The 21,572-nt window shown below is 44.4% G+C and overlaps 2 protein-coding genes and 1 long non-coding RNA gene across 4 annotated transcripts; 1 reads left to right on the top strand and 2 right to left on the bottom strand.

Moving 5' to 3' along the window:
- Positions 1-7: 7 nt before the first annotated feature.
- On the top strand, positions 8-1,000 carry LOC115307841. Of its 2 annotated transcripts, XR_003916211.1 has the most exons (3): positions 8-20; positions 104-169; positions 479-1,000. It is a non-coding gene; the product is annotated as an uncharacterized LOC115307841 (long non-coding RNA). The 2 variants fall into 2 exon arrangements; XR_003916210.1 differs by lacking the exon at positions 8-20 and having other exon boundaries at positions 55-169.
- Positions 1,001-1,380: 380 nt separating this feature from the next.
- TMEM140 (transmembrane protein 140) lies at positions 1,381-6,760 on the bottom strand. Its single transcript, XM_018080907.1, has 4 exons — positions 6,650-6,760; positions 4,634-4,752; positions 3,925-4,038; positions 1,381-3,130 (listed from the first exon to the last, which is right to left on the bottom strand). The coding sequence occupies exons 3-4, from the start codon at positions 3,935-3,937 to the stop codon at positions 2,493-2,495; spliced, it is 651 nt and encodes a 216-aa protein (XP_017936396.1). The 5' UTR covers positions 3,938-4,038; positions 4,634-4,752; positions 6,650-6,760; the 3' UTR covers positions 1,381-2,492.
- A 3,006-nt stretch (positions 6,761-9,766) lies between these two features.
- AGBL3 (ATP/GTP binding protein like 3) lies at positions 9,767-18,003 on the bottom strand. The gene is given in 15 exon segments (XM_029963430.1): positions 9,767-9,897; positions 9,900-9,967; positions 14,085-14,176; positions 14,335-14,400; positions 15,162-15,203; positions 15,205-15,248; positions 15,251-15,339; positions 15,341-15,382; positions 15,384-15,448; positions 15,451-15,815; positions 15,818-15,858; positions 15,860-15,893; positions 16,432-16,496; positions 17,664-17,708; positions 17,945-18,003. Coding segments are annotated over 15 exon segments (1,248 nt in total).
- Positions 18,004-21,572: the final 3,569 nt, after the last annotated feature.

Raw genomic sequence — 21,572 nt, 5'->3', positions numbered from 1 at the left:
CGGGCGGCGGCAGCGCCCAGGTAGCGCCGACGGGGCGGGGGAGCGAGGGCGGGGGGCGAGCCGGGCGCTGCCCGCGCTGAGCGCTCCCTGTGCGCGGGCCCAGGGCGGCGGCGGTGTATTGTATGAACGAGGCGGAGCTGGTGGAGGTGCCTTGGCAGTCCTGGCCGAGGTGAGCCGGGACCTCCGGGACTTGGCCTTGCCGTAAGGGAGCGCGGGAGGGCGGCAGGGCTGCGGGCGGCCCCTCTCCGGCGGCGGGTCGGGGGCCCTTCCGGGTGTAGCACAGTTTTCCCGGTCCCCTCCTCTCGATCCCAGCTGCGCAGCCGTTGCCGGGCGCTGCAGGGCGGAACCAGGCTCCACCGCGGACCTGGGACCTGGCGAGGGCTGTCTCGCGGGATGGTGGGCTGCACCCCCTACTCCTTGGGGTGCTCCCGGGGTGAAGTCACGCACGGCCGGGTTTGTTTGTTTTCGCTTTGGTCAGAATCTACAGTGCGAGGAAAGTGAAGAGAAGGCCCGGTCTGGGAGCAGAGAGGAGCAAGAGCTTCAGCCAACGCTAAACGAGGCTCCTGGGAGCAAGGCCAACGCGGGGGAAGGCAGCGACCACAGTCCGGCGCTTCCATCCCCTCCTGGTGCTAGTGCTGGTGCCGAGACACAGAGCACAGGCGGGGAGAACTCTGAAGACGACGTTCTGAAATATGTCAGGGAGATCTTTTTCAACTAACATCTCTGTGACTCTCCAGGAGTAGGGGGGACAGTGGGGCGAGTGTCCCTTCCCATGGTGCTGAGGACAGTGGGAGGAGGGCCTGGAGCAGGCTGTGTATCTGCTGTGTTGGTGCCCTGTGGAGGTGGTAGGATACCCATGAAAGCCAGGGAGGGGAAAGGAAGGAGGCACTCACTTCACCCAATCCGTGCTGGGTTCAGTGGGATTTGGCTCCAAATTAGGATGTGTTCATTTCTGTTTGGCATCTCAGAGCATGGACAGATTAAAGAGGACATTCTGGTTTCTGTGAGCGTCCCTTTGGTGGGTCAATGTTGGGACTGGAAGGGAGCAGGGAGTTACTGACTTGGAATGCCTTTGCTTGCTCTGCAGAGCTGCAATAGTCATGGTTCAGCCTTGTGGGCTCCCTTGTCCTTGTGGTCCCTCTGTGACATCTGCAGTGGGGGTTGGCAGGCTGTCCACATTGGACCTGATGCTAAATTTGCCTCCAGACTCCATCAGTCCTCCCATGGCTGAGGAAGACATGAGTGAGAACAGATTGGCAGGGCTGGGACTGTCCTGAGGGGGCTGACCCTATGGCAGTGTGCATGGGGCGATGGGAAGGGATGAATACCCCTCAGTATCCTCTTCCCAATCCAAAAGGGGAATGAACAAACCACATGAGGCCAGGTGTGAGAGCCTTTATTGAAATGAAGAATCAGTCAAACTACCATCACCAGCCACATCCCCACCAAGGCTGAAGCAGGAAAGAAAACATACCCTCATGTCCCCAGAGGGAACGGGGGCAAAGCAGATGTTTCTTTGTGCAAGCTTACATACATGGCACGGAGCACTGCTGTGCACTGTCATGGCATGGAGACTCCATTCAGTGCTCTGGCTATGATGGCCTACCTGGGGCACTGCACCCCAGCCTTTTGGCAGCCCTGGCCCTGCTCCCTGAGCACACCCTTGTGTAGTGTGTCCTGAGCTGGTTTTGTGGTGAGCTGCCCTCACACAGAACCACTTCTGGAGTCTCAAAGGTTGCTGGAGTGCTGGGCTCAGCACCATAATATCAGTGGGGACAAACCTGGGACTCTGCACCAAAATCCTCTGCTTCCTCATGGAAACCCTCCTCACTGGAACTCTGTTCATCAAGTTGTTAGGCTGCCTCTCCAGGTGCTCTGCTGCTTCTGGGGTTGGATGTAGGGCACATTGCCCCAGTGAACTAAGGCAGTGACTCCAGATACTATAGCTGGTAAAGTATAGGTGCTCTTGCTGAAGAGAGTATTTTCAGTGCACCTTTGAGGCTGCTACTGCTGTGATGGCAGCGTAAAGCCACAGCTCCTCAAGTCACAATTACCTTGAAGGCATCCCTGGTTAGTCCAGGAGGTGGAGAGGGAGCAGATTCTCTGGGCAACTCCAAGAAAGGAAGCCTGTTTTCTTCTCTGCTTGCCTGTACTTAAGCTAGATATTAGCTTAGGACAGAGGACTGTGTCCACTGTATACTGGTTCTGATCTCTTCACTGCCCTTTGGGTCAGGGCCAGAAGTGCTGTTGCTTTGATGCTGTGCCCCATACTAAGGGGTGTTACACGCTGTTGTTCCTGGGAAGCTTCTGTGGTACACTGTGGCTGTTGGTGTCTGCTGCCATCTTGACACAGGAGTGCTGCACACAGCAATATGCCAGGGCATGGCTGGACATGAGCCTTTGGACTAAGGATCAAGTTCTTGCCAGTGACTAAAGCTGCATTTGCATTACTAATTTAAATCAGGTTAATGTTAGCTCTTGCATCTTCACTGTCAAATCTCAGTGGGCAGGACCTTCTCTGTAAAAGGCCTTTGACACTTATGTGTGTACTTGACCCAGCTGAGGTACACAGTGGCAGTGAGAATCTGAAGCAGTAGCAGAGCCTGAGTCCCAAGCAGTGCCAGGAAGCCCCCAGTGAAATCAGAGGGGTGAATCCACTGTGAGGTTTGTAAAAGAAACATACCCAGGCCTCCAGACAGGATTATCATCTGGATAAAGAGTATGATGAGGATCACCTTCCACCCCTCTCTCTGCTCTGCGTAGTGCACATTTACAACAAAAAGGGGGTAGAAGATGCTGAAGACCAGGCAGGTATACACACAAACCCTGGCTAGCGCCATTTCTGGTAGGCTGATGCCCATCACCTGTAGATGCTTGTAGTCCAGGCACTGCAGCTCCCCAGCTGTCTCATTCCACAGGCAGAAATTGTAGAAGCCAATGCGTTTGTCAGGGATGTCAACCAGGTTTCCAGCTTCACACAGCAGTGCGTAGACCATCAAGCTCAGGGTCCCAGCAGCCTCGAGGAGACTCAGCACACAGAGCAGGTACCCTGTACACCTCTGTTGCAGCAGACCCATCCTGGTGCCTATATGCTTTCTTGGTGCCATGGAAAAGCCTGCTGTGGGGATGCCTGTTGCAAAACACAAAGGGGGGGACCCTTCAGTTGTTGTCTGTTATGGCACCCTTCCCAAGATGTGCTCTGAGCCTGTGTCGCTGGAGTCTAGGACTCCCCTTGCAAATAGAACTGAAGCATCTCAGTCCTGCCTAGGACTGTGCTGCATGTGTTACTGGGTCGAGGGGGTGCATTAGGTGCATTTTTTGTCACAGCAAAGGTGGCTGAATGATGTCCTGTGTGTGGACCAGCACTGGGAGGATGGTATGACTCAGCCCCACACATGCCCCTTGCACCATGATCTCATATTGAATAGAGAGGCACTTGTCAGCAAACTGCAGTGATGAGAGGGGAGCAAAACTGCTGTCTGATAAGAAGGGGGTTTAGAGCTGTTCTGGGAAAATGCTTTTCTTTCAGTTTTGGTCAGACAAAGACAACCCTTGTGATCTTTGGACTACTGAGTAAAATGCAGGTATGACAGGATCTGAACTGCAGGGCTCCCCTTGCCTCCCTGCCCCATCCTATAGCTCTGGGACAGTCAGTGCCATCGATGCCACCCTTTTCCAGCACCTGAGCTCCACTTGCACCTGAGGTCCTTGCATGCCCATAGATTTCGGAGCACACCAGGACTGATTGCCTGCAGCTCTGCTCCCACCACTGAGGCTGGCAGACATGGTGCTCCTCTGTCCTGGTTGCCTAAGGACCAATGCCCTACACAGACAGGCTGTTGTCCAGCTCAGAGAGGCACGGATCAACCTGCAGCCACTCACCCTCCTCTGAGGCCCAGGGACATGGGTGTTACTGAGACAGACCTGTGATTGCCATCCTCTGCGCTCCTCTCTTGGACTGCTTGGCAAACCCAAGATTGCTCCTCTCCCAGAAATGTGAACTGTCCTCAGTGCCCTCTTGCAGGCTTCTGCTTCACACTGAAAAACAGGAAAGTGGCATCAGGAAGAGGTATCACTGGCTGCAGATCCACATGACATCACAGCACAGACCACCCAGATCTGCAAAGAGACACAAGCAAGACAAAGAGCTTGGAGATCTTGGCTTCAAGCTCAGCCTCTGGCTCGAGGCTTTGCAAATAACTTTCCTCCCCTTTGACAAGCACTATCTCCTGAGAATCATTCACCACTTTCCTTCAAAAAGTTCACATTGGTTCCGCTGTCCCCCCTCTGCTGCCTATTGTCTAGTGGTATATCATCCTGATGTCCTGGATGTTCTCTAGGCCATCACCCAAAGCTGCTTTTGGATTTGGTACAACCCAGCCTCTGAGTTTTTAGAGCAGCAGGAGAGACTCCACTAAATTTTTACCCAGTGCCTGGCTGCAGTGCTGGTGACTAGAGACCCTTCAGCATCCCCCTCCCACTCCCTGTCTCTCCCTGGATACTTGGAAGTGGGCACCTCTGTTTAATGAGCACAGAGATAAAGCTTCTCTGTCCCAAACTTCTTCTCCACACAGTCATGGCTAAGAGCAGCACACACACAGCATGGAAGGGGGTCACAGCATCAGACACCAACCTGTCCACTTCCCCTGATCACTTTTCCCTCACTTCTTGTAGCTTCCCTTGGAGGTCTTCTTCACAACAGGCTTCTGGAGAGACTGGAAGGTCACATGGAGGTTGCCCATTGTTCTGAATCTACAATGAAGACACAAGCAACAAGGAAAATATTCATGCTTGGGCACAGTGTGCTGCAGAATGAGACCTCAGGCACATGTAATTTCACCATGGTTTGTCTTGCCCCTGATATTGCCCCTTGATTTGTTTGTCTTACACGCGGTCTCCTGCAGCCAGGCATTGCTGCTTCTCCTCTCCCTGTTCCACAAGGGCTCACACCACCCACTGTTCTCCCTGCTGTCCTGCCTCACAGCCCTCAGAACAAGCTGCACTTGGAAGGGGCTCTTGGTTAGCTGACCAGCTCCCCAGGGATTTCTGTTAGACCTCAGAGCTGGGACCAGTACAGCCCAGCCAGCTCCTGGCCTTGCCCACTCACCAATACTTGCTGTCATATTTCTTTAGACTGACTTCCTTAGGAAGGCAAGCTTGTAGAAATACAGGGTTTTTGTTCAATCATCTCATGTTTACTCCCCCAGCATCCATAAAACATAAAAGCTATTAGAATTGTCCTCCTTGCACATATTTACTAGAGAGGGGACAGAGAGTTAAATTCCTAGCAGGTTTGTGGATATATATGGCACAGGTAGAGGACAGCCACCTCAGAGACCTTGGGCTGCTGTGTGATCTCTGCATCTATGAGGGCCTGGGGAAACCCCATGGTATCTCTGCCCTCTTTTTTGCTTTGAGGCTCATGTCTATAAGGACATATTTTCTTTTCCCAGTGATGCCACTCTGTTCATTGTCAAATTTCAGGCAGCTTTGCCCCTCATCTTCCTGCTGCCTCTCCAACCAGCCCAGCAGGTAAATCCCTGTCCCTAGGTGTGACTGTGACAGGGACAGAAACATGCCTGGAGTGGGTGCCTTGTGCCAGCTGGATAGAAAGCACATGGCTGGCCTGGAGGCGATGTATCATTTGGCAGTGAAGGCTGAGACCTAGCACCCTGCCACCAGCGCAGCCGCAAGCACGGCATTTGTGAGCTCTGCAGCTCATCCTTTGGTGGCAACCTGGCTGAGAAGCAAGGAACAAACAGGAAAGAGCTGTCACCCAGCTGTCACCCAGGGTACAGCTGGGGTTTTTCCCAAACATCTGCAGCCTTGCCACTTCTAAGGAGGTGCTTATGCCTTTGGACAGGAGATTCTGTGGCTCTTCCTCAAAAGTCCAAGAAAGAGGAATCAAAGCATGGCACAGCAAGCCCCAGCCTGGATTCAGCCTCCTTCTTTCTGGACAGGCATCGCGGGAAACACTGGGTTTCACCATAGGAGAGCTCTGTGTCTCAATCTCCCCGGCAGAGAGGCTCCATTGCATGGCTCAGGAGCTCTCTGGGATGTCTTTGTGGGAGATGTGGCACCTTCTGTGCTGTTGAGACTGCGCAGCCCTTTCCTCTGCTGCTGGTAGGGAGGTGAGCAGCCTCCCAGGCTGGGGCTGCGCTTCCTCCAACAAGCTGCTGGCAGAATGCCTGAATGCAAAAGGACGAGGGGGTGGGCATGTTCTCTTTCACCGAAGAGCCCTCCAGAAGACTTGACTTTCCTGCATCCCCTCTCCCTGGCTGCTGCAGGGAGAAATGCCATGTGAGAGCGGTGGGAAAGGAAGGCAGCTTTGGACTTAGCACTTTTTCTTCACGATACTTGCCCCCCCTCCCAGCCCCTCGGCTTCCCGGAATCCTCTCTCCCCTCAGGCAGGATTATCTGCAGAGAAACCATAGGTGAAGACAGGCCACTGACAAGCTAAGGATTGCCAGCAAGCAAAAATCAGCCAGCGGCAAATGCAACAGACTGTAGAGGAATTGCCCTTAAAGAGTCCTACAGCTGGGGAAGGACCTGCTCCCTCCAAGACATTTGCACACCACTTCTTCTCCTGGCAGTTCCCTCCAATGCCAGTAGCGTTAAAAAGGTGGGGGACTCGGTGGAGGATGCTTACCGGCTGCCCATCTGACTGGGTGCGGAGCTGAGGCACACTGGAGAGGGCTGAGGTGCCCTGGGGAGCCGAGCTGGTCTGTGTGCTGCCAGGTTCTGAGCTGACTGGGCTGTGACACAGCCAGCCCCTGTTATATCACGTGCTGTTTGCTTTCTGTTTCGATTTTGATATGACTCGTCCAAATATGAGGAAGAAAACAAGCCAAGCCCAGCCACCACAATGAGAGCCGGGGCCAGGTTTGCATCTCCTTCTCCCGGCTGTGCTAACCGGCAGTAATAACTGACCTGGCTAAGTTCACCATGAGTGTCGTGCTACTGTAGTAGCTTGCGTGTCCACCAGGGGTTAGATGAGTTTGTTTTGTTTGGACACTTCTGTAGAGGTGACTGACTGTCCCAGCAACGACCCCAGTACCACAGCACTGTCAGAATTCACTGACATTGCCCTTGGACTTTGAACTCTCCTTCTGCTTCCCAGACCCAGCACCACCCAATTTCAATCTCCCCCTCGCCTGCAGACACCGTGCCTATGCAAGCACAGTGCAGGGGAAGTGGTAAGGTGCCTTCTGCTACAGGAAAGCTTTGAAACCTCGAGTGACGAAAGGGGCAAAACTCTCTTTCCTTTAGTCCTCCCGGCCAGATCCAGAACCATTTGTCCGTTTAGCAGTCTTTGTGGTAGGTCTGTTAGGAGAGCTGTGTGTTGGGGGTTGATACATGTGGGACACCTAGCCATGAAGCTAGGTTCCACCCGGTAGATTCACAGAGTTCCACCTAGTAATTCAATTTTTTGGCATGGTCTGGAAATCTCCATGTGATACACATGTTGTGAGCCTGTAATACTGGCACTCACATCCAAGAGCACAAAGTAGGTGAAAGGAAATATGGGAGGAAGTCCTAAGAGAAACTCAGTGGATAGAGACAGCATGCAAGTGACAGTGTGGAGGTGCCTTCCTATGTGGCCTGTGTATGTGGAATAACTTTAGCATGCAGAAGGACAAGGATCTGGATCAAGGTGGTTCAGATCATAGATGGCTTAGACAGGGGTTCTTCTGGGAGAAATCAGGGGCTGGGGTGGAAAGCTTGCAGCAAATAAAGCCCAGCAGTCCGTAGCTGCTGAGTTGAAAGTGGTGAGGAGTAGAAAGAAGGAAGCCTTGAGGCTGAACATGGCCTCCCTCTAATGTTTGGGCTGCTGGCTGGGAAACTGAGGAATGAGCAGAGACTTCTGGGGCAAGACATCTGTTCCAGTGAAGTAACATCCCTTGGCAGGAGGCATGTTTGTGCTCCCAAGAGGGGTGGTAATTCAGTTTGTCAACATGCCACTCACTTTTCTGTCATTCAGGAAGGAAAAGGGTGTGTAATTTTGGTCTGGTGATCTACTCCTTAGCTGATCTCAGCACCACAAGGGAGGCTGCTGTTTCACTGCCATGGGTAGAAGGCATAAGCATCTCCTTCACAAACATTCTCAATTCTCATTGGAGTCCTGTTTGCTGGGGTAATCAGGATGACTGCCACGGTGGGACTGCTCCATTGTGCCATGGCATTTCTCCCTGGAGCCACTGTCATCTTAAAGGGGTGGCTGTTCCCCTCCATATCTCCTGCACCTCAGCCTTCATGAGCGTGCCAGATGGCCATACATCCTGGCCTTAGCCTTTTCACAGATCTCCTTGTCTCTGGCCTTCTCTGCACTGCTCAGAGCAGTAAATACTATCATAGAATCATGGAATATGCTGAGTTGAAAGGGACCTACCAGGATCATCAAGTCCAGCTCCTGGCTCTGTGCAGGACACCTCAAGAATCACACCATGTGCCTGAAACCATTATCCAAATGCTTCTTGAACTCAGACAAGCTTGGTGCTGTGACCATTTCCATGGGGAGCCTGTTCGGTGTCCAACCACACTCTGGTTGGGTGAAGAATGATATTTCCTGATATCAAACCTAAACCTCCCCTGACTCAGCTTCAGGCAGTTTCCTCGACTCATGCTGAGTCCTGTCACTGGTCATGAGAGTGAAGAGATCAGTACTTGCCCCTGTGCTTCCCTCATAAGAATGTTGAAGACCACAATGAGGTCTCCCTTCAGTCTCCTCTTCTCCAGGCTGAATAGACCAAGTGACTTCAGCTACTCCTCATACCTTCACTACCTTTGTTGCCCTCCTTTGGAGGCTTTCTAATAGTTTATTGTCTTTCTTGCATTGTGGTACCCAAAACTGCACATGGGACTCCAGGTGAGGCTGCACCAGTGCAGAGCAGAGCAGGACAATCCCCTCCCTCAGCTGGCGATGCTTTGCCTGATGGCCCCCAGGACATGGTTGGCCCTCCTGGCTGCCAGCCTTGTGGCTGGCAAGATTTTCTCTTTCCAAAATTTACATCTTTGCTTGCTGTTCTGGTTTTCTTGGGTCTTGTGTTTCTTGAGGGGAACCTCTCCTTCATTTTTCTTTCTTCCTTTTTTGAATTACTCTTTGTGCTACAATCATGACTTGAGCCAAAAAAGAGGAAAGAACAAATCCATATCAACTATTACAGTGTTACTATACACTAAAAAAAGTATATGGCTTTGGTTTCTTTACTAAAGGGGAACCACAGCAAGATACAAATTCTAGTGCTAAAATGTGGAAATACTTTAGTCATAGGCATAGGACTTGGTTTTATTGCTCTGGTGATGTGACATTCTATTAACCTCACTCTAAAAAGGTTAATTCCAACATTTCACAGAGTCAGACCATACATCCCTTTATGGCATGCTGATACATTTGAGAAGCAATGAACCTATGGCTAGAGCCTTTCCCCCATTAATTGCAGAAGGATAGTGCAGGGTCAGAGATATTCTTTGCCATTAGGTTGAGATTTTCTACGCTCTGTTCCGTGGGCTGTTCACAAAGAGGTCAACAAGCTTCAGGACCTCTAGTGTTTCAGCTCCATGGGAAGCTCCATGAAAACAGTTCTGGTATCTGACACAGCATATCAGCTTCTGCTGAACACACGGGAGTTTTCCAGCACTGCTAATGTACTGCTACCGTGTCTTATGTCTTTCAGTACCATGATGTAACTAGACCAAGAAACCCTCCACACAGAACCAAACCCTAGTCTTTTTTGTATTTTGATTAGAACAATAACTGAGAAACCATTTAGATATTGAAAGTCTTCTCTGCGGTCTTGAAGACATTTTAACCATTTTTTCCTCATCTTCTGGAGAACAGATTAAAGTTGGGTGAATGAAAATTTTCTCTTTTGGACAGGATCATATCATGGTACACAAATTTCCTGCCTCCTGTTGCACAGATGACTTTTCATAAATGCCTTTAGCATTGGGGGTGGGACTCTCAGAGCTAAAAGATGCAGAGGTCAGTCCAGAAAATACTGCATTTCCACAGAAATTCATGACAAGATATACGTAAATATGACCACACGGAATAGAAAATCCTTAGAGGTAAACTTCCTGCTACTGTAGTCTGAAGCATTTCTTAAGAATCATATGAGAAAAAAAAGTAATTTTCTGTATTTCAAGCTACAAAGAACCACAATGCCATAAGTGCCAATACCATATGCTTACTATACCACTACCCCCTCTGAGTCAGTCAGAAGTACTATCACAGATGCAGCAGAGGGTTACTTTACCATTACAGAAGTAAAAACTGTCACCAAAAATATTTCTTTTCTTTTTTATCAGGTGAAACCCTACAATTCTCAAGTTCGTGTAGCAAAGTCTAAGCTGTAAGGTGCAAAGCAGAAGTCCTTGAAATCATGTAGTGCAAATAAATTATTACGTATTATTTCATAAGGTCTTTGGGGCAGGCTCTGCTGCAGTCTAACTGGCTTGCTAAATCTGCTTTGCTCTGTGAACCAACAACAGCCAAGTGCATGCTCAGCAAGACACAGAACATTTGGTGCTATCAGTAGGTGGGTACTTAGGAAAGTAAACATGGACAATAAGCGGGGACCTTGCACCCATAGGAGTGTACAGCCTTCATTGTTCATTGCCAGAGCACCAGAACCTAGAAGGAAATGTGCTAGCAGTGAGCTATGCACTGGCACTGAGACAATATTGTGATTTTAAGATATCCAACCATTCTAAACTAGTAACTGTCTGTTTTGGAGTGTCTGTGCCACCTGACCTGTCTTGACCTTTATTTTCTCACGTTATCCCACATATTATTATGTTGGATAATACTCCAGTCTGGATCTAAAACACAGAAAAAAAAATATTAAGAGCCAGGACATTTGTTTATTTTTTTGTTAAACTTCCTCTAAGCAATGTCAGTTCCAGGAAAGCCTAGAAGAATGTGATCTGTTATGTTTTTCCCCTTGGGTATGATCCACAATAACTAGGAACAAACAGCTGCAGCTGGGGAAGAAAGTGCCAAGACTGCAAAAACATTTAAAAAACATTCTTTATTAATCTCCTTTTTGGCAGGCAAGCTCTTACCCGTCATAACACTGCAACATACTCAACTGTACCAAACTTAAACTGTGCTTAAACTCTACTTAACTGCACCTCCTGCTGCACAGAAGCCAATTACAGCCATAATGATTTGTGCCCAGACTTAGAGGCTGGCAAAGAGGGACTCCCTTTTAATTTCGTCTCTCCCTCTGTACTGTGGGTGGCTCATGTGTCTTTTTTCTCCAGACCTGGTTCTCTCCAGCGCCTTGGGTGGTGTGACAGGCACAGCCCCAGCACTGATGGCAGGTAAAGACCACATCTCCTCAAGTGCCAAAGTGACTGCTGCAGCCCAGGCCCCTGGACTCTCCCTCAGCCTGACCTGACCTGGCAGATGTGCCACCAGCCAGCCATGGACAAGGTTAGCTGCAGCTGGTTTTAGTGCTGCTCTGCAAATTATTACAAATGCTTGTACCCTACTGCCAGTAGGAGCAAATATTTTTTTTCCCTCTCTGGAATTTGCCTTGGGTTTATTTTTTCACTAGTGAGACTGTTGTCAGTTGATACATAATAGTGTAATAATGTGATGGAGACAGTTTAAGTTATAGAAAAATGAACTCTTCCAAATGCTGAGATTGAGTGAAACCCCAGCCAAAGAACTCTGTACTTATCTTTGTGAAACATACTCTTTACTGAGGTTTGAGATTATAGAAAAAATGTCTTATTTGGATTTAAAAAATTAACCAAACATATAATGCTTACCTTTTTTCACTGGGTCAGATACCTGTTGAGTATCAATGCCTTGAGTCTGTGAAGCAGAATAAAAACAGGAATGAATGATTATCAAGTTCCAAAAGACTGATTGACCAGAAGGTATTATCAGTCAGCTCCTTTATGGGTTGTTCAAGTAGTGTTCACCAGGACAGGGGAAGCTTGGTAAGAGTTCAATAACTAGTGGGAAAAAGAGTTAACATGTAAGGGGCTGGTCTTTTTTTTTTCCCCCACACGCAGAGGGCAACCTCGGCATTCAGTATTTAGCATGATTTTCAAAAGCTCAGAAGACTCAGCAACTTGTGTTCATTTTGCAAGCTGCTAGGTTCTCAGTATTATAAAAAATATCTAAATTAAATTATTTTTAATGAATGTAGGAACATAACATTAGACTATATTATTTTTATCTATGATCTTTAAGTGTTTGTCAACTCCAACAAGACTCACATTGTCTAAATAGTTATGTAGGATGATGAATAGCAACAATGGAGAAGTTTTTAAAAAATATTACATCTTATATTCTGACAATGACCCTTTAGTAAATTTCATCCTGGGATGAAAAATACAAGTATTTTTGATTTTATTACTTCTCTCCTTAGCGATGCTAAGGAAATGTGAAAATGTTCTCCTGATATTTTGGGGTTTTTTGTTTTTTTTTTTTTCAGAAATGTAGCCATTTTAATTCATGAGGGCATATCATAGTTACAAATCAAAAAAAAACCCAACATTTGCAAATAAACATGATAATAACAATGCCAGAAGGAGTACATATAAGCAAGCTGCTCAAGATTGAATTCTTTATGCTGTTCTGTTCAGCAAATGAACCTGGATACAAACATCTCATATTGACAAGGGACCTCACTTCCTACTCAATATGGCTTGTTTATTTTTAGTCTGGGAACCTGGACATCCATGCTTTCTCAGTAGCATTAATTGCCACTGCTCTGTTTTTCCAGTGTTGGGGCTTCTAAAAAGAAGGATTGGCAGAAAATGCAAAAAGCTTGAGAAACACTGGTATAGCTGTTGAACCAATAAAAGCATTAATAAAGCAGTCAGCATTATAATGTTTATATACATAAAAAGAATATTACCCATAAAAATATCAATGTGTCTTCTTTCCAAATGACAGTTTTCTCTAGGTCACCATAACAATGCTTCTGTTTTACATCCTTAAGGCCATATAGTTTTCTAGGGCTGAACAGCAGCAAAATGCTGTTGAGGGCTACGTACAGCTCCAGCATGCGTTTCTGTCAAAAATTCTACTGTAGCTGTGATATTCCTCACTATTCACTTTTTTCAAATGTCTCTAAGAACTGTCATCAAGAACAATAACAGAAATTTTGGTAAGTCTTTTTATCTAATAAACTTAATTAGTCACTGAAGTAGATCCACATGGGAAAGTGCCCATAATCATGAGAGGAAGAGAAGTAAGAAGCTTCTTGCACTGATTGTGACTCATAGCTAGTGTTTTACTCCATTCCTTAAACTGGCTCTGATGCTCAAAAAAAAAAAATCTTGTGTGATCTGATTTAACTCATTAACCCAGCAGAAAACCATCTCATTCTTTTTGATGGCTTTGGTTTATTCTGTTAAACCAGGTCACGGCAGGGACTGAACATCAGAGGGATAGAAGTGGAAGGAATATACACCTATAGCTGCCAGATAACATGGGAGATACAGAATCCTGTTGGATAACTGATTTGAGGGGATTTCAAACTCAGGAAAAGAACTGGAAGGGTGTAACACTGCTTAAGGTAAGAGCAGTCCAGACAAACACAGAAGACCACCATAGAAAGTTAGGGTATTGTTTCTCACAGAAAGTTAGGGATTGTTTCTCATCCATTTAGTTTAGTCTTTAAAATGGTAATATACGTAAAAGAAGCATTCAAGAACAAAGAAAGGCAGGGATGCCTTCATAGAACCACATTAAAAGAATCATACATAATCCACACAAGAGCCTTTGTTAAAGCTTAATTACTCTAGGATAGATATTAAGTAATGGACTATCATATCCCTTATACCAACAGACATTTCACATGATGTGATGAGCCATTTTACAACCACTTTCTATCCTCCCTTTTCTCCTCCTGCCACATTCCCTGTTGTATATTCCTATATTCGGCTATAAGATTTGTGTGGAATCTTTTAAGTAGTGTTAAATTAAGAAGAGTTAAATTAAGAAGTGTGAGTAGTAAAAGTCTAATTTTAGTAACATTTATAACTTTTCCTTTGACACTCTTTATGAGATAAGGAGAACATAAAATTAATTGTGGCATATCTAAATAATTCTAAGTTACTTGGCATTCCAGTCTAACACATCAGAATTTAGGACTTTGGAGTTCACCCTGGCTTGCTGTTTCACTACCTTCTTGTGTTCCTTCAGGCACAGCTAATAATAAGAAACACTGCAAATTTATTTAATTGGTTAAAGAAAGTCACTATCAAATTTATTATTGCTATAGACCTATAGACTACTCTGTTATTCACAGCTGGACTAACTGAGGCAGGAGAAAAGGCCTAGGAGGATCTTTACCTGCTTGTTGTTACGCAGTAGTTTAAGAGAGCATTATGGAAATGCTGTCCTATGGACTCCAAGTCTTTCACGTGTGTGTTCTTTCATATGTCTTTTCAAATGTGTGTTTTGTCTGCAGCCTGAAGCATCAATCCCTGTAAGCTAGGGATCTATAGGCCAAACCAGTCATGTGAAGGAACACAAATTTTATTTAAAACAAGCTGTACCTAGATGAAAAACATTAAATGTACTATTTCTGACACTGACTTTCTGCACAAGAGTTTTGTTTGTATTAATTTGTTGTAGAAGTTAAACTAGAGAGATTTAGTTTACTTGCTGAAGGTTTAATTTAATACCTGAAGGTTTAGTTTTATATCCATAGTATCAATGTCTTTGTGATTGGAAGTCTGCATAGGAAGTCAAAACCATTTATATCAAAACAAGTAAATTTGGCAATCTTTGCTGTCAAATGGACATCTGGGATCTATTCTGAATCTAATCTCATTCTGGAAAGTAGTTGTATGCCAGAAAAGAAGCAAATGAAAGAAATAAGGAATTTGATAACTAGATTTTTTGCAGAGGATATGGGGAGAAATATGCTGAAAACATTTTGATGAAAACTCTTTTTGCTTTGAAGATATAATTTATTACCAGAAAGGAGAAAGTATATTAAAGGAAAACCTGCAAATAACCCACTCTGAAATGCAACTAAATCTAAACAAAGCAGTCAGAAACGCTTGGATGCTGTGCAAAGATGTAAACAATATCAAAACAATAAGGGACATAGAGACATCAAACTAAAAAAATTAAGTGGAAAGGAAAATCAACTGTTTCTAAGGGAAAGAAAATGAGGTTATCTTTTTATCATGTTTTGGGTACACCAGATGGAAGGGTAACATTCCTCCTACAATAGATCTATATTTGCAATTCAAGTCATGGCCCATTAAAAGCAGTGGTGATTTCCCACAATCACACCATCTGGATTCAACATTCGTACTACTTTCAAGATAAAATTGTCCCACAGGAGTTGAGCTTTGCTTACCAAGAATGAAATCCATGAAGCCCTTCATTATCCAGGAACTCTGTTTCTCCTGGATGCACCCTTACTGTCAGTATCACAGCCTTCCTTGTCACTTTTGGAGGGGGATGGTGGTGGTAGTGATGATGATGATGGTGTTTCCTGCCAGTGAATGGCATAAGATGTGAATCTTGAAGAATTTGGACTTCACTGGATCTTTAGAGATGGCCCCCAGATACTCCTACAGATTGGAGTAGGGGTAAGGATAATAGTGGGCAAAGTAGCAGGTGTTTTGGTCATGAGGAAACAGGAACATCCAAAGTTAGAAATAGTGATGTCCACTTTGCCTCACATTGTTTTTCTAATGCTTGATTAATTTCCAGTCCTTCACCAGCCATTTCTTATGCTGTGTCTTTGCATTAACTTCTGAGTACAACAATGACCACAAGCCATATTTAGATAGGCTGTTATAGTTGGTAAAGCTGACAGTAGTGAAGCAATCCCTCCCTGTGCATTGCTTACTTGTAAGTAGTACCACTGTGTGTCTGCTTGTGCAGAGGTCAGTGTGTGGGTCGGCTAGTATGCAAACTCAATGTTGGTAGGCAGAGAGCAGACAAACAGTGTCTTGCTGGTTAGCACTGCAGTATGATATAGTGTTAAATAGTGTGTGCTGTCATGTGCACACCACAGTGAATCAGGTGCAAATCTGATTTACACTGCTATAAATCAAAGTCTGTGTAGCTGCCAGAAAAAGATGCCTACTCCCACTGAGCATATCAATAATGCAACTGATATCTTGATTAGGACTTTTAATAACAACTTGAATTTCTAAAAACATTCTCTGCTCTACACTTTAAAAGAAGGTGCTTAAGAAAAGGTGCTGAGTTTGTGTGTGTGATTATCACCTATAGAACACCTTCAGTGCTAAACAAGCACCCATATTCTACTGCAACTTGATATTTTCTATCCCCAGAATTGCTAACTGCCTGTAACTGCCTGCACAACGTCATTCCTCAGGAGAGGAGGGACAACTGGCCATACTTAAGGCAGCAGTTTTCAGCTCCTCACTTGGAAAGTTTCATTAAAGCCTGAAAACCACAACACCACAACACACTGTTGGAGAGTTGGACAGGCTGAATAAGAATCACTTCCAGTTGCCTGCGCATGAAATTCAAGTCACTAATAAAGAACACGGAAAGCTGCACTTTTTAAAGAACAGCAACTAAAAGACTATAACAGAAATCCCTGTCCTTGTTTACAAAAAGGCAGGGAGCTGGGATTCTGAGTGTTCCTCCACATCTTATCCCTTCCAATAAATTAGCATGTCCAGTTGCAAAGAACAGAGGTTCCTTTCTAGACAGACAGCAATTACCAGTTTTCTTGGTTACCAAATGTAGCAACCTACTTATGACAGGTAATATGCCCATACTGCAGAAGTAGCTAATTTCTAGATAAACATGATGTCAATGAGTACCAGTGCTTTTCAGTGTATTACAAGCTTTTACTAACTGTGTTGGCCTCAAAAAGGGTGCCAGCTCCCTTTCAGTTTTGTGTTTCTGAAAATTTAGTGGCCACAACTAGTTATACTAGGATTGCAAAACTGTTACTATGCTTTCTTATCAATGTAGAAGTATTTCAGGACCAAAATCAACAACTGCCAGAAGTTCCAAGTTCATCCAAGGCAACTGGATAAACTTAGCAAACACAGGAAAGAATAAATAACTCTCATACTCAACCAGTGACAGTGGAATAAAGCAACTAAGTTCCTTCAACTCTGTCCAATTAATTCTTGCCAGATGTAGAAGCCTGTAATTAAGCACTGATCCAATCTGGCCAGGTTTTGTGTATAAATTTTGGCAAAAACACTATAGCAAATAGGATAACAAAATATTCTCCCAACAGATTTCAGTGTTGATGTTGCAGTCATACAGCTCTCATCTTTTTCACTTTCTCTTCTGGCTATTATAATTCTCCTCTCATATTTTCACAACAAACTCATTTTAAGCTGGTTCGTATTGTTATTCATTGAGAACAATGGCTTGAGCTGAGCTGGACTTCTGGGATAAGTAACAGTACAGGCAGAACTTATGGATGATGAGACAGATGCATAACTATGTAACTAATTTCCATCCCTATCTAGAGGAAAATAGTTTATTCCCAAATGCTTTAAAATAACATAGGAAAGCATATTGATTTCATTAGGCTTTGAATTAGATTCATAAAGGAAAGCAAAGCAAGTCCTTCATCTACCTACAGCTCACAGCAAGATTTATCAGCCTGTTCCCACCTTCTCCTAGATAAAAACTTCTTTGTCAAGAGTTTGCTATAGCTGTATTATCTCCAAACCTGTTGTAGTGTACAACAACACTACTGGAGTAGTGAGTATCCAATCTGAAAAAAAAGAGTCACACAGGAGGAGTACAAGCAGTAAGATTATACTGTAATCTTTATAATATAAAGGACACACTTAAAAGTGGTTCATCCTATTTACACCAGTTCCACATAGATGAATAGGGAAGCCTCCTTTTGAGCCTCATTTTTTGGATCTGTGAAGAAATCTTCACTAAGCTCTAAATAAAAATACATATTATTTTGTGCATGTACAAACTTTTGCTGTGCAAACTTACCTCTGCTCCCTGTACAGCTTGTTTACCATCAGATGACAATGATGAATATTAGACACCATTGGTACCATTAGGAAAACAGGTGCTCCAACTACAGCGTGAAGTCACTGGTTGCTGACCACACAGATACTGCATATCTGTAATGCAGTGTCCCCCTGTAGCTGACATGACATCTGCCTGGCATGTCAAAGATAATCTGATGACCCACTCATTCTGACAGTAGGCCTTTCCTTACTGTAGTACTCACAGCAGTCCTACCCTATTCCATTCAAGATGCTAGGATTTATTTTCAAAGGTAACAGAATAAGAGCATAGATATCTCAGTCCCACCTCTATGCATTTTCGATTTTTTTTATTTCCAAATTGCAATCTGTTGTATATATAAAGCACAAAAACTGCCCAAGTCTTTACTATCTCAAAATAAGTTTGCAGTATGACTACTGTACAGACTGCATGAAAGCACTTATTAGCTGACATTCATATCTAAATGTATAGCCCTGCAATACAGTACTGACATTGCTAGAACATGAGATTTGTACTGAATCCGTAAGACCTCAACACTGAGGCATGTCAGATTTGCCCTGTCTGAACTTTATCTGCCTGCAGCTTTGTTTCACCTAATTTATCTGTGACAGCAATCTCTCTAATTGACATGTATGGCTAATTTGTTTTATTTTGTTTACCTTTGAGTGATACAAATATAGGCTTATACAGATAGCAGTGACAAGGAATTGTTCTATGTAGAAATGCAGGCCTACAGCTGGACAAACCTCCTTCCAGGGGGTAACAAAGAGAACAGGGAAATATCTAACATATGTAAAGAACACTGGATATGGTAAATTCAAACGTAACATGGACTTGCACATTCATGAAGAAAGAGAAGGGTGCAGCAAACATATGGAAATGACCCCAGAGTTATTTGGATCCTAGAGTGAGGAGGAAGATATCAGTATAACTATTATATTTCTCCCAGCAAAGGACTTCAGAGGCTGATAACGCACAACAAACAACTCTTACCTTCACCAGAACAAATTGTCTACAGTGAAACTGCTAACCTTAGGATCCAGAGTAGCAGTGGAAGGGAAGGTAGAAGAAGGGTGTGAATGAAGCTTACGTATAACAGTTTTAGTCGCATTATTATTTTTCCTTTTCCTGCAGCAATTAGATCTGGAATAATAATGATTTTCCTTTTAAGATTTCACTTACACTAACAATAAATTCTTGGCTTTATTAAATATAAGGCATTCTTCCTTTTTGCCCATATACAAGATTTTAAGCATAACACAATAACTCACCAATGTGCTTAATTCTGTTCAGATGACTTCACATTGGTGTGGCCAGTACACTAGGGAAAACTGACTGGAAGGTCACAGATCATTCAGATTCTGCGGCTCCCAAGGATGGGGCACTACTGTCTCTGAGTTAGAAGATAACAGAATCTCTTTTGCCCTTTAAAAAAACAGAGTGCAAACAGAATCTTTAAGAAAGTCAAAGAACCCTCACATCAGTCTCTCTCTTTCAAGTGGAGACAGGCTGCAGAGATTATCTACATTAAAATACCATAACTTAGCATGTCAGAATAAATTTACATCCCACTGTAAAGGAAATGTAATGTGCCATCATATGTACCACACTGAACTTAAAAATAGTGTTGAATGAACTGTTAATCAATTAAACCACAAAGCACTGGTATTCAACTGCAGCAGGGAATAGCTTACTTGGGTTCCTATAGAAAGTGTTGGCACCTTTACTTATTACTGCTTTTATGACTAGTATGTTATGGTTAAGGCCTACAATCTCAATGCCTGAGTCAAAAATCTGGACTGTGCAATATTGTACAAATAATGAACAAAGCTTATTCCTACAAAACTTATCACACAGTGTGTATGCAAGAACAAGATAGTACTGGCTAACATGACAGGAGAGGCAGATTAGGTGCTATCAAGAATTTTGTAAAGCAACAGAGGCATTTGAAGGCACTGGGGAGTTATTTGCTTGTGAGCAAGGAATTCTTCAAAGTTGGGAGAAGTCACTTGAATGAAAACATGTTAGGCAGAGGAAAGGCTTTGAAAAAATACCTAGTATTTGGATGATTGGGAATCTGGTACTGTGCATTGACCACAACACTGCCCAGAGTTGTTTACTTGTCACAGAATCATAGACATGATCCCCTTTCAAAGCATTCCATATCCTTCCTACTATCTGCTTATATCAGGCCAAAAGATAAAAGTTTGGTTTCATATGAATTTGTTTTTGCTTTGGGCCTTAATCAGATACCAGCGCCATTAAGACTTGTTTTTTACCAGAAAAAAAATGTCTCATTGCTTTAGGTCTGGTTCCTGGATCTAATTCTCTTCACAGCGGACAAAATAACATAATGGACAAAAGAGCTTCACCTGGAGGATCTGGCTTCTGGTGTAGATGACATCATATGTAAAAAGGAAATGAATTAAAACCAAAACTGATGAAACCATTTTTGAAATGTAGTGGATACCTAACTCTAATGGATACATGGCTCAGTAACAGGTGATTCAGGGTGAGCTGCAAGATGGGACTGAGATAACTAGTCACTGAGATCAAGAACCATTAAGTGTGACTAGACCTACTTCCAATTTTGTTTAGAGTTTGACAGTAATGTGAGCACTAATATTTTCCCTCCTCCCCTTTCTTCCACCCTGTGATTTTATAGGATAAATGTAGGGGAATATTTGAAAGGGTCTTAATGTGTAAGAACAGTACACTGCTCACTGTCGTCTCTCACAAGTGTGTTGGGGGGGGTCTTCATCCTAAAAAAACTAAATTAAAATACTAAAATGAAATTGAAAGTCCACAGGAGGACTGCTTGCTTTTGTTTATTTTCAGAGAGAAGAGTTGCTTCTGTTTAGGTTTATTTTATGCCCTGCAGAAGAATTAGTTCAAATCTCCATAGTAATGTACTCCATCGTTGTTCTATGCCTGGATAGTACTCATCCCTGTGTACAGTTGAGACAGGAGGCACAAGCAGGAAAGTCTGGTGGGTTATACAGTGAAGGCCCAACAGAAATTCACACAGGAGTTCAGGAGTAAGTGTGGTGTTGGAGATCACAGTTACCTAAACACACTGTCTGGACTCCCTCAGCTTCCTCTTGTTCTTGAAGGTACTCCTGAAGAACAAACCAGAACACAAAATTTTGGATCTGCTTGGGTTTGCTCTTTGGAAGACCTGCTTTTCCTCCCCTGGTTACAGAGGCACCAGTGGTGAGCTCCTTGGCTAACAGAGCAGTCCAAGTTGGTTGTGTGTGAATATCCATCCCCAGGATTTCTGTGATTTACAGGCAGACACGACTGCTCAGCCCTCTGAACCGTGCCCAAAGCAAAGGGGACATATGGTCACAGAAGGGACTGTGGTTGGTAAGTGTGATCTTTTACTGCGCAGAAGAGGGAGAATTTAAACCTACGTCTTACAGTAGTGACGTTACTATGTACTCTTGATCTGTATAATCACAAAACACCTACCAGCTCCACAGTCTCTAGGACTAAACAGTCATGGGAGTTTTGCTGTTTGCTGCCACAAGATGAATGCCATGACTTCTGTATCGGCTATATATGTTATGGTCGTATCAGTTTGTACATGAAATGAGAGAACACTGGT

This window comes from Manacus vitellinus, unplaced genomic scaffold, assembly GCF_001715985.3.
Source record: "Manacus vitellinus isolate BGI_N305 unplaced genomic scaffold, ASM171598v3 scaffold_5_pilon, whole genome shotgun sequence".
Lineage (NCBI taxonomy): Eukaryota > Metazoa > Chordata > Aves > Passeriformes > Pipridae > Manacus > Manacus vitellinus.
The sequence above is the reverse complement of the archived record's forward strand: the minus strand, read 5'-3'. Positions and strand labels throughout refer to the sequence as shown.